Genomic DNA, 13,287 nt, shown 5'->3' on the forward strand with positions numbered 1-13,287 from the left:
CAAGGTAAAACCCTCCGCTTTTACTCTGAAGGCTAGGTAGTGGTGACAGTTTTGAAGCAAACAAGAGGCACTTCTTCATTCACTGCTCATATCAACTATGGAGCTCATGGCCATGGGATATTGCCTGAAATTTGGGATTACATGGGTTTCAGAAGCGATTAGACACATTCACAAAATTAAAAAATCCACCAAAGGATTAAAAAAAAACCAACAAAGGCTATGTTTGTTCTAGTAAATAAAACAAACTGTGGACCATACCTTAGCCCTCAGAGCAACTAGCATGGTATGGCTCAACTCTTTTGCCCACAGATGCCTTGTCCATATTACCTGCCCAGCGCATCTTCTAGTCTGGGGCATGGGCCAAAACTGTGCCAGGGAGAGTGCTAACAATTTGCTACTAAGCATGATCATGATGCAGTCTCAAACCCCTGTTCTGGTCCTATTTAATTCATTAGCAAACATACTGTCAGAAAACCCTCTAGCTGAAGAACAGTGTGTGAATTGATGAGGAGATGTCACCCGTGCTTGCCCTGGGCAGTCTCGATGACATGCTTACACTGCTGAAGGCAAGACGCTGGGCTAGACAGACTTGTGACCTGATATAGTGCTCTCCTTCCTTATGTTCCACCACTAATATTTTTCTTTGGAGTTACGTTTGTCTCTGTGTTGTTTATTTTGGCTTTCTCTGCTCAGTGACGGAGATTGTTGGTTCTGACCAGCGGATTGTTGGGATCGTGATTCAGATATTCTTCACCCTGGGAATTATGATTCTCCCTGGAATTGCATACTTGGTTCCCACCTGGCAGGGCATCCAGCTGGCCATTTCACTGCCAAACTTCCTCTTCCTGCTCTACTACTGGTAACGTTGCAGTCGTTGCTCTTGTCATTATTGCTATTGCTATTCGAGTACCTTGAGACTCCTGCTGTGGTCCCAAGTCTCCAGTGTGCAAGATGTTGTAGGTGAGGAAGAAGATATTTGCATATTGTTGATTTTGGCATTTTAAATTCTTTTTTGTGAATCGCAGACATGCATTACTTTCCTTTTTCTGCCCAAGGTTTGCCTCTTTCCTCAGCTACAGCTGGCCCTCCACAGAACCCTGTTCTGTGGCTGCTTAGCCCAGGGCTGCTTATCTGGTTAGCTTGACCAAAGTCTGCTTTTCCCATCAGCTATGGCACCCCACCTTTACCTCTAATTATGTACTCAGTTCAAGCCTGAACTTGCCCTACAGGTCCCATGAGTTGGGCAGTACAGCTAATGAGAAAGCAGAGCACTATGCCATGGTGAACACCTGTCCCAATGGAGTGCAGCCGTCCTGTGGGCTGGATCCAAAGAAACTCATCCACATACCCTCTTACTGCACATCGTTTCCTTAAACATTGCCTTAACCCTAGGCTAGCAGAAACTGAAACACCGATCAGTAGTATTACTTTGTGTTCAGTTTATAAAATATGTATACATTTGAGTGTGTGTGTGTGTCTATCTTACAATGATACAGCTAGAAGTTTCCTGATCTGCCTGTACTTCGTACTATGTGTAGTTAGTATTGACTTTCATTGTTCCTTGCTGTTCCACGGGCACCTCGTTTGCTTGTTGGTTATCATACTTTGGACATCAATTGTGCAAATATAATAGATTTCTTTCAGCTTTATAGAGTATTGATACAGTCTATTTTCTTCTTTCTTGCTCACAAGGATCAGATATTTTACAGGAGACTGCCCGGAAAAGCAGTCACAAAAGAGTTTCTATATCCCAAAGACTGAAAAATCGGTGTGTTGTGTATTAACACAGGCAAAAGGTGAAGCACTTTGGTTTACTTATGATGTTGAAGGGCAACCTCCCCATTTATCACTTCTGTGTTCTTAACAGGGTGGTTCCTGAATCTCCACGTTGGCTCCTGACACGCAAAAAGGGAGAGAAGGCCTTAAAAATCATGCACAGCATTGCAAAACACAATGGGAAATATCTCTCACCACATTACTCAGAGGTACTGTCATCTCTTTGAACTAAATCTTTTTTCTAAACTTTCTTAATCTTCTGCAGGTTCAGTTGTGTTAAAATGCATTCTCTTTATGTGGTGGGCAACACTCCTGAAGTGTCACACCCGAACAAGATTGTCAGTCCCATACCTACTTTGTTAATTGCAAGAGGGTAAAAGTGAACTGGCTGGAAAGACATGGCCTGAAAAAAAGAAGTTTGCAAAACAATGAGTCAGGTCTTTCATTTGCAACACTCCTACTTTAACAACTTGCAGGAAACATCAGAAACTAGCCTGAGGGCCAATGGTATTTCACAGCAGCTGCCGTTTTAGCTGACAAAGTGAGTGAAGGCAGCAGGATCCACTTTCCTGGCTTCTTTGCTAGACCTTCCTTTTATAACTCAAAGAGAAGATGATGTAGAAAATCAGAATTTAAGTAAAAATTTGCTTCCATCCCAATAGGGGCAAAATATGCCCCCAAATTCAAAATAGGAGAAGCACTGTCTAAGATCACTATTTTCAAAATAGGACAATGTATGTTAGAATTACAGTCCTTTGACAAGTGGTCTTGACAGAACTGAAAGGACTGATGCATTTCAAATTACACTGTCGTGTCATTGCAGCGTTTGCCTTGTTCAGCGTTGGGTAGCAATGCCTGGCTCTCAGACCATATTTACTGTGGCATTGGCCTTATGGTTCAGTGATGACAACAGATGTTATCAAGGTTCCTGTCCTGTAACAAGCTAGGTCTGGAACTTAAATGCTAGCAATAGTCATGTTAGAAATCATTATTTGAACTAAGGAAAACAGCCACAAATTGTTAGCACACAGCAGCCTGGAGGTGACATACTGAATACACTACAAGTATTTCATAAAGAAATTGTGATTTTCTTATTGAAAAGAAATGACCTACATAAAATGTCTGTCTATCAGTACACAGTAGTATCCTTTATGCCTGCATACATGCATATGCATATACATCCATTTTTATACATATACAAAATTATGACGTGTGACTTTTAACTAAATTTTCACTGAGACTAAAGGCAAAGACTTTGGGATAGCAGTGTTTGGAGGAGACTGATGTGTCCCATTCTGTCAGGAACGAACATCATGATGCGTGTGCTTTGTAATGGGTAGTTGGCAACCTGGGTTCTCACAGCTTGATATCTTACCTAGGTCTTTCTCATTGCTCTTCTTGAGCAAGGGAGAACCTGAGAATTTAGCCCAGCGTAGCCAGAAAAGTGGGGTTGCTTCACCAGAATCCTAGAGTATAATTCTGGATGAAACCCAAGCAGTAACTATTGGCACTCTTCTGAAACATCAGATAGCTGTTCCCAAATCCATAGGATTTTATTTACCTGGTGAGAAACAGGCTCCATAAATCACCTAGCCAGCCTAAGCAGCTCTGCTTATTCAGGACCATTCCTGCTATAAATACAGACCTTGCATGAAGTGCACACAGGAAGAGGTATGTGGCAACAGAAGAAGTATAGAAATGGCCAGTTCATTTATACCAGTATTCCATTTCTTTCCACTTCATTAAGTATATGTTAATGCCAGTTCTGGCCAGGTAAAGTTCACACAACAGGTTCCACAGAGAAGCTGGGCCCTAACTTATGCTATGACTCTTAGGATATATGACTCTGGACTAATGATTTTGTAAAGTCAAAACTAGACCTATCAGCAGAGATGAGTATGCTGAAACATACATTTCCACAGCCAGCTGCTTTATTCATAAGCAACTTGTTCAAGTGCCATAACGTTGCTATAATGGCATTTCTATGAATGTTATGTTGCTCGGGGGAGCACACAAAGGTTAATGATGGGAAGGGAGGGTTGTCAGGGGAAAAGAGTTATATATAACCTCCTTGGCCAAGAAATGGGATGCACCGGATGAGACCGTTGTACATTAGTGAAGCAACATGACAGAAGGAGTTTTGATGAGCAATAACAAGCTAGGCCAGCAATTAGTGAACCATTTTTCCGATGGAAGCCAAGGCATCTCTGTGATACCAGCCAAGGTCAGGAAATTGCCCTCAGCTGTCCCACAACGCAGAATGAGCTTTGCTAGTCACGTTGGAGTAGCATCTTATGCAGCTGGAGAACTCCAGACTGAAACTGGTGGGAGGGAAACAAACTGAAAAGACTAAGGAGAGAGAAAAGGGTAAATCCACTGATGTCAATGACCAGCTGGAGTGCATGGAGCTCCGCCTGGGGATGGATGAGGAGCCAACCGAGAGCTTATGGGTCAGGATTAAAGGGAGGGCAGGGACAGGTGACATTATAGGGGGGGTCTTCTACAGGCCACCTGACCAGGAAGACCAAGCAGACGAGACCCTCTATAGGCAGATAGGAGCAGCCTCACATTCACAAGCCCTGGTCCTCATGGGGGACTTCAACCACCCCAATGTCTGTTAGGGGGACAACACAGCGGGGCATAAGCAATCCAGGAGGTTCCTGGAATGCGTTGATGATAACTTCCTTCTCCAAGTGATAGAGGAGCCAATGAGGACAGGTGCTATGCTGGACCTTCTTCTCACCACCAAGGAGGGGCTGGTGGGGAATGTGAAGCTCAAGGGCAGCCTTGGCTGCAGTGACCATGAAATGGTGGAGTTCAAGATCGTTGTGGCAGAGAGGAGGGTGCACAGCAAGCTCACTACCCTGGACTTCAGGAGAGCAGACTTTGGCCTCTTCAGGGATCTCCTTGGTAGAGTACCATGGGATAAAGCCCCAGAGGGAAGAGGGGCCCAAGAAAGCTGGTTAATATTCAAGGATCACCTCCTGCAAGCTCAGGAGTGTTGTATCTCAACAAAGGGGAAGTCAGGCAAAAACTCCAGGAGGCCTGCATGGATGAACAAGCTGCTCCTGGACAAACTCAAACACAAAAAGGAAGCCTACAGAGGGTGGAAGCAAGGACAGATAGCCTGTGAGGAATGCAGAGAAATTGTCCGAGCAGCCAAGGATCAGGTTAGGAAAACTATAGCCCTGATTGATAGAATTAAATCTGGCCAGGGACATCAAAGGCAACAAGAAAATCTTCTATAGGTACGTTGGTGATGAAAGGAAGACTAGGGAAAATGTGGGCCTTTTCTGAAAGGAAACGGGAGACCTGGTTACCCGAGACATGGAGAGGGCTGAGGTACTCAACAACTTTTTTGCCTCAGTCTTCACCAGCAAGTGCTCCAGCCATGCTGCCCAAGTTGCAGAAGGCAAAGGCAGGGTCTGGGAGAATGAAAACCCACCCACTGCAGGAGAAGATCAGGTTCAAGACCATCTAAGGAACCTGAAGGTGCACAAGTCCATGGGATCTGATGAGATGCATCCATGGGTCCTGAGGGAACTGGCAGATGAAGTGGCTCAGCCACTATCCATCATATTTGAGAAGTTGTGGCAGCCCAGGGAAGTTCCCATTGACTGGAAAAGGGGAAACATAACTCCATTTTTAAAAAGGGTAAAAAGGAAGACCCAGGGAACTACAGGCCAGTCAGTCTCACCTCTGTGCCCAGCAAGACCATGGAGCAGATCCTCCTGGAAACTATGCTAAGGCACATGGAAAATAAGGTGGTGACTGGTGACAGCCAGCATGGCTTCCCTAAGGGCAAATAGTGCCTGATAGATTTGGTGGCCTTCTATGACTGGATTACAGTGTTGATGGATAAGGGAAGAGCAATTCATGTCATCTACCTGGCCTTGTGCAAAGCATTTGACACTGTCCCACACAACATCCTTGTCTCTAAATTGAAGAGACATGGGTTTGATGGATGGACCACTCGGTGGATAAGGAATTGGCTGGATGGCCACACTCAAAGAGTTGAAGTCAACAGCGTGAAGTGCGAGTGGAGACCAGTGACAAGTGGTGCTCCTCAGGGGTCAGTATCGGGACCGGTGCTGTTTAATATCTTTGTCAGTGATATGGACAGTGGGATTGAGTGCACCCTCAGCAAGCTTGCTGATGACACCAAGCTGTGTGGTGTGGTCAACAAGCTGGAGGGAAGGGATGCCATCCAGAGGGACCTTGACAGGCTAAAGGGATGGGCCCGTGCGAACTTCATGAAGTATAACAAGGCCAAGTGCAGGGTCCTGCCCATGGGTCGGGGCAATCCTAAGCACAAATACAGGCTGGGCAATGAGTGGATTGAGAACAGCCCTGAGGAGAAGGACTTGGGGGTGTTGGTTGATGAGAAGCTCAACATGACCCAGCAATGTGTGTTTGCAGCCCAGAAAGTCAACCGTATCCTGGGCTGCATCAAAAGAAGAGTGACCAGCAGGTCGAGGGAGGTGATTCTCCCCCTCTACTCCGCTCTTGTGAGACCCCACCTGGAGTACTGCGTTCAGCTCTGGGGGCCCCAACATAAGAAGGACATGGACCTGTTGGAACAAGTCCAGAAGAGGGCCACGAAGATGATCAGAGTGCTGGAGCACCTCTCCTATGAAGACAGGCTGAGAGGGTTGGGGTTGTTCAGCCTGGAGAAGGGAAGACTATGGGGTGACCTTATAGCAGCCTTCCAGTACCTAAAGGGGGCCTACAGGAAAGCTGGAGGGGGACATTTTATGAGGGCATGTAGTGATAGGACAAGGGGTAATGGCTTTAAACTGAAAGAGGGTAGATTTAGATTAGATGTAAGAAAGAAGGTCTTCACTATGAGGGTGGTGAGGCACTGGAACAGGTTACCCAGAGAGGCTGTGGATGCCCCATCCCTGGCAGTGTTCAAGGCCAGGCTGGATGGGCCTTTGAGCAACCTGGTCTAGTGGAAGGTGTCCCTATCCATGGCAGGGGGGTTGGAACTAGATGATCTTTAAGGTCCCTTCTAACCCAAACTATTCCGTGATTTATTGTCCTTGGCTGGGGCATATACACCAGTGAGATTCCCTTGTCCTGGTCAGCATTACCCAGTGCCAAGTGTGGCCCAAGACATGTAGCAGGAAGGTTGTGCTGCTGCAGCTCCCCCTCCACATTCAGCCCTGTGTTCCTACACCCACTTCCCCTCTCTAAACATCAGCATTTTCAAAGCATCACATCAGAATGGAGATGTGTGTCTTTCCCTGCTTTTTGTTTTAAGTTACATTTAATTTTTTTCAGAAGTGTCCCTGCTCATGACCCTAAGCCACCCACAGCTGCAGCAGATTGACCTCCACACATCCAGATTCATACTGGATCTGTTCCTGTGACCTTTTTCATATATAATGTCTGTCATCCTTGGTGCTGTGCCCAGAGGAAAGAGAGCATCTCCAGGAAGCGCATTAGTCGCGCATCAAGTGTCTTTCTCATGTCAGACTTCTCTTTCACAAAGCAACTCCAGAATTTCAGTTAAAATGCTGCAGGTGTGGAGGGACAGGGAGAAGTGAGAGGCATTATCCATCTATGCATTTTGGCTAAGATTTTCCAATATGTCTGTAACAATTTCATTGGTCAAGTCCCTTACATGGCTCTGGATGTAGCAACCTTGCATTTTTATTGGCATGCAGAAGCCACAAATGACCTTTGAATGAAAACAGATAAACATTTGCTTGTTTTGTTTTTCTCTGTAAGTTACAACACTGATACAGTTCAGGTCCATCTAGAACTCATGAAATTAATTGTAAGTTATAAACTATTTTTTTTCCCAGTTGCTCATAATTATCCTAGCATGTTTTTTTTTCAAGATATTTTTTTCATTCTTGGTCTCTGTCCAAAAGCAGAATGGACTGCAACCAGCTGAGTAAGAGCTGCTTCTTGAGAGACCTGTGGGTCAAAATCCCCTCTCCCTTTATATATAGATATATTTTTTTTTCTACTATATAGACATACCTAGACATATATATTTCTAATATATATTAACTTACATACATATGTATTGTAAACATGCACGGATGTAGTGTCCTGTGCAGAATTAAGCATGTGCAGAACCATATGTCTGTGCTATGAGGAATCTTTAAAAAATATTGCAGAAAAACTGATACGTAATTTTGCTGGGACATAAAAATGTCAGGGAATTTGGTTACAAAACTTCCTCCAGAGTTTTCAGATAGTGTATCTTTGGAAACACAGGCCCTGTCATTGAATTCCTGACTGCACTGATGTGAATAGCAAAGCTCTCCTTGACTTCAAAGAACAAAAAGAGGATTTTTTTCCCTACAAAGAGTTGACTTTCCACAGTGATTTTTTTTCTTCATTCATGAAAAAATGCTCAGTCATGCTTGGGGTTATTATTACTTTATTAAGACATAAAAATATATGGTAGCAGCCGTGCTGAATTTATCTTTAGTCCTTTGGAAAACTAAAACCATATTTGCACAAAGTCACAACTGATGGCTGGCAGCCTGCTTTTATAAACACAGTCGTGGCAAATTTATAACCATAATATGAGAGAGACCAGAGCAGTGCAGAAACCCAGCAACCTCCGCCTGCCCCACAAAGGGCTCTGGCATGCGGCAGAAGTGGCAGTGCTTTGAAGAAAACTTCTGGCTCTGGTTACAGAAGAAAAGCAAGAGGGAGTAAAAAGGGGGTTCACAGAAATGTGGGGTTTCTCTGTCCACTTACAAAGTCTTGTGTCACTCAGTTATGAAAAAGCCAAGTGTAAATACATCCAGCCAAATCTCACTGAAAAACATCTGTGCTACCTTCTGATATGAAAACCAAACACAGGGCGAAAGCTTTGGGCATAGCCCTGGCTGAGCCGACAAGACTCTCAGACAATGCCTTTGGCTTTACCCGTGTTCTCATCACGGATCTGCATGTTCCCACGTGCTTCTCCATCCTTTCACCCATGACTCCCCTGTCAGCCGGGATCGTTTCCTTGGGCTCCTGCACGGGCAGCGGGTGCTATGGTGATAGAGAGGGGTTGACTCCTCTCTTTGCTCTCTTAGGCCTCCCCTCAGGAGGGGGGCAATAGCTGAGAGTCAAAGCAGCCAGGCTGCCTGAAATCCTCCTAAAAAGGGTGCAGCAGGTTTAACCCCATGTTTCCCACTGCTGCTTGGAGAGCTGACAGCAATCCCAGAGGCGGCTGCCGGTTCTTGGGCGGTCTCACGTTTTGCCCCTGCCTAAAACTACCTCTGCCTTCTCTTACCTCGTCTTCCTCACCTGCCAAATGAACACACAAACAAAAGGGCTGCTACCTGGCTTGGACATTCCTGTTAAAAACTGCTGGCCACAGTTAAAAAAAGCCTCCATCAATGAGCCTAAACCCTTTTTGGCCCTGCTAATATTCTGGCTCCACAATATCCTATGGCAATGAACTTGAATGTGTAAACACAGACTGTGTGAAATCCTGCCCTTTTCTGTTATTGCTAAACCTTTTAACTAATGATTTCATCAAGTGCCTCATTGTGACTGTACTGGAGGAAGCTGTGAACAGATTTACTATACTTTGTAGGCAGTATGAGGACCATTAATTCATACGTTGCAGGATTTTTTTGTTCCAGGGTAAAAGCCATGTTCAGCACAGTGCTTGTGTATTTTAAGACCCTCTGAATTTCACCGACTGAATGTTTTGTAGCACCCAAGTGCCTTCACAGATCTGCTCTTTCTCTCGCTCCTCTTTTCTTCCTGCTGCACAGCTGTGCCACCAGCCATGTTCCCAAGCCCATTGCTTGCTGCTCACCCCCTCTCTCCCTGCTTCCCCCAGCCCATCGCTTTGCCCTTCCTGCCACCGTCTCCTCCTCTCTGTCACCTCTGGCAGAAGGCAGCTCTGCTCCCAGTGACCCTGGTGTGACAATGACCTCTTACTGCCTTCCAAGAAATTCCAAGTCAACATCTCTCAGTTTACAAGAAGGAAATCATTTTTCCACTCTCAAGTCAAGATTGGGGATTTTTTTTTTCCAATTTTCGCATGATCATCATTAAGGAGAGCCCACAGCTGTGTTCAGTGATAAGCTATTTCCCATATCTGCGCACAGCTCTGGAGTGCTAAAAGCAGCAAGCTGGCTCGTCAGCACCTTTGCTCACTGGACTGGAATATTGCTGAGCACCGTGTTTACATAGAAACTCTGCCCCAGCACCTGCCTGACCTCGACAGCTGACTCTACTGCTCGCTTTTCTCCTCAGATCACTATTAGCAATGAGGAGGTCAGCAACCCCTCCTTTCTCGACCTGGTGAGGACTCCCCGGATGAGGAGGAACACGCTCATCCTGATGTATGCCTGGTGAGTGCTCACATCAGTCCAGCTTGTTACCAGGATGGTGGGTTTTGAAGAAAAAATCCCTTGTGCCTTTTAGGGTCTTTCCAGCTGCTTGCAGTCATTTGTTTGTCTCTCAACACTTTTCCCCTTTGCTGTTTAGGTTCACAAGTGCCCTGATCTACCAAGGGCTTGTGATGCGCCTAGGAATTGTCGGAGGAAACCTCTACCTAGACTTCTTCATCTCAGGAGCTGTGGAGCTGCCTGCCGCTCTCCTAATTTTAGTGACAATTGATCGCATTGGCCGGCGCCTTCCCTTTGCAATAAGCAACATCGTGGCAGGAATTGCATGCCTCATTACTGCCTTCTTGCCAGAAGGTAATTCCCTTCCCAACATCAGGCTCTTTAGGTCAATGACTTCTCTCTGACACCCCTTAAGCAAGGACAGCAGGCCACACAAAACTGTAGATAAAAGTAAAAAGCGTCTGGTGATGCAAGGAGCACTGCAGTCATGGAACAACATACCTTACCTTATTTGCTTATAGATCGCCCTGAGACATGTAATGGCCATATCTTTGATGGGTGGTGAGCAGCGGCTAGGTGTAGTCTTAGAAAAAATGTGTATAAAGGCCCTGTACTCTTTTTGAAGGCAAATGCAAGGCAAGAGTACACAAACATAAAGGGAAAATACATTCCCTGAATTGAAAGACACTTAATGATGTCAGAAATCGGTGATTTAGCTGAGGCAGCTTGGTGGTCTTCTCATTTACAAATAAAACAATGCAAACCACAACATGCTATAGGGGCTGTGGCAGACAACATGGAGATTGTTGCCCTGCCCTCACTCTCCCAGGGGTTTGGACAATGTTAAGGGGTTGGGAGATATGGCTTTTGATTAAGTCATTTTTATCTGGTTTCAAGGACAACTGAAAGGTCTGATATTGCACACAGGCTTCCCAGCACTTCTATCTTTTCTTTAAATTGTTTTCCCTCCTGTGTATTTTTTTTTTAATCCCTGGGGAAGAATTTGGAGGTGCTCTGAAGTGAATATTACTGTATCAGCACGCTTTGCCTTAGCATAGCTGGGGACTGGCAGCTGAACAGACATTAGTGAGGCTTATTCCTCCCCAGGGATGTTCCTGTCAAAGTAAGGTACAGTCCTGGCCAGACTTAGAGGTTTTAGATCCCAAAGTTATATCGTGGGGCAATCGTTTTCCTAGAGAAGAGCCATGAGAAGCCAATTCAAGAGTATGATGTGCCCAAGAAAAGAAGCAGGTCTGTGGTGAGTGCAAAAGGAAATCTTTCAAAGAGGTGTGTTGGTTCACCTCTGTCTCAGTTAAGCTCCCATTAAAGGGATTCCTCCAAAAGTACTTAAAATTAATACTGTATGCTTGAGAAGCTTCATTGCTTTAGTAGAAGCAGAAATGATGGGGAAGGGAGAGGGAAGATCAGCAGTCTGTTCCTGATGCCAGCACTGGTGGCTGTGCAATCATGCCTTGGGATATCACGTTGTCATCACTTATTTGCACTCATCGGTTTGACCACTGAAGCCCATCAAGACTGACCATGCTGTCCTGGCAGATTTTCCCAAGGTCCCCGTTTCCGTGTGCCTCTCAGAAGAGCCACCACACAGCGACTGGATGCCAGCTGCCCCGTGCCCCTGTGGCAGCTCCCCCAATACAGGGCATGGTAATTCAGGCACAGAGGGCCTGGTCACCGTCTCATTCGCTGGCTTTGCCAGCATCGTTTTCCACCTGTTAAAAAAGTACAAAGGTCCCGCTGGGACAGCAGGGACTGGGGACTGTTGATCACCTGGACCTAGGGCTGTTGCAGGAGGGGGAAACAAAGAGCAGCACTGGGGAATTACTCCTGCAGAACACCTGCCTCCAGCACCCTCATGTATTTTGGGCCACACCATATGCTGAGCACAGTGCAGCGGGTCTGGGGTTAGAGCAGGAGTATCGTGTGGGGCTGGTATGGCCTGAGCGAGGGGAGAAAGCGGTGACCTGGGGCCAGCAGGATGCTGCCACCAGCCTGCTCTCAGTGGTGGTGAAGTGCTGAGGGGACCCTGCCCAGGTGAGGAGAGGACAGCCTGGGGATTAAGATACTCACAGATGGAACACCTGAGGTCCAAGTCCTGCTTTCAAGAAAAGTCTGTTTATACAGATGGGAAAAGCTGCAACGGCAGCTTGTGAGCGCTCCGTCACGCTGGGCTGCTCGCACAGTTCATGTCCCTTGGCAGAGCGAGGAGGCACACGGACGTCACTCTCACCTCGGGGGTCTGATGGACCGAAGGGGTGCCAGGGAGACAAAGTGGGTTTGTTTTGTTCTTTCCAGCTTTTGCTTTTCTTACAAATGTTTGAAAACAGAACTTTTCGGAGCAAAGGCAGTGTGTCCCAACATGGGATGAAATTTGATGGGGGTTTGTTTGGTTGTTTTGGAAGGGAAATAACCCCAAGTGTCTCATTTTTTGGTTCAGAGCAAACGGAAATGTTTTCTTGTTCTTCTTATTGAAGTTTTGAGAAAACACAACCACTGCCAGAGCCTTCTCCAGCGGCAGAGCTCCCCTTCGTGCCAGGCTCAAACTTGTTCTTTCACTGGCCTCCCCATCTGCCCGGTCGTGGTTTCATGGTTAGACCATACAGGAGACTGTCCTCTCCCAAGGGCATTGCAGACGTGCTTATTGCATTCCTTGTGATGCTCCTCCAGAGGCCACCGGCTCTCCAGAGAGGGCACTCGGACTGCTGAGAGGTTGCACACAGCGAGACAGGATGGCTCTGCTCTGCGGTGTGGATGTGACCACCGCATCCCCTGCTGATGTATAAAGGCTTCCCGATGATGTGTACAGGGCAGTGGCTGTGCACCAGGGCTTGAGCAGGGCCGGGAGAGCTGGGCAGAGCCATCGGGGCAGTGTTAAGGCCCCTGGGCCTGTTTTGTCAGGCACAAAGACAAGCACCAGGGAAGGGAAGGGGGAGGATGGCCAGGAATAGCCTTATTCGGAGTGTGTCTAATGTGCAATGGCTAGACAAATTATGAAGCGTAGTTGGCCTGCTCTAGAGAGAATTATTTTACTGTAGCATCCCTGGAGGTATTTAAAAGACGTGTAGATGTGGTGCTTAGGGACATGGTTTAGTGGTGGACTTGGCAGTGCTAGGTTTGCTGCTGGACTCGGTGATCTTAAAGGTCTTTTCCAACCTAAATGACTCTATGATTT

General features: G+C 46.3%; 1 protein-coding gene across 1 annotated transcript in view; it reads left to right on the forward strand.

Annotated features, from left to right (window-relative positions):
• The window catches only part of SLC22A3 (solute carrier family 22 member 3), a 36,061-nt gene that overhangs the window by 17,071 nt on the left and 5,703 nt on the right, over positions 1-13,287 (forward strand). The window contains exons 4-7 of the mRNA XM_052784856.1: positions 694-859; positions 1,868-1,985; positions 10,003-10,100; positions 10,237-10,451. Of these exons, the coding sequence (XP_052640816.1) occupies positions 694-859; positions 1,868-1,985; positions 10,003-10,100; positions 10,237-10,451 (597 nt within the window). The remainder of the gene's footprint in view (positions 1-693; positions 860-1,867; positions 1,986-10,002; positions 10,101-10,236; positions 10,452-13,287) is intronic.

The sequence above is a fragment of the Harpia harpyja genome, chromosome 4 (genome assembly GCF_026419915.1).
Source record: "Harpia harpyja isolate bHarHar1 chromosome 4, bHarHar1 primary haplotype, whole genome shotgun sequence".
Classification (NCBI taxonomy): domain Eukaryota; kingdom Metazoa; phylum Chordata; class Aves; order Accipitriformes; family Accipitridae; genus Harpia; species Harpia harpyja.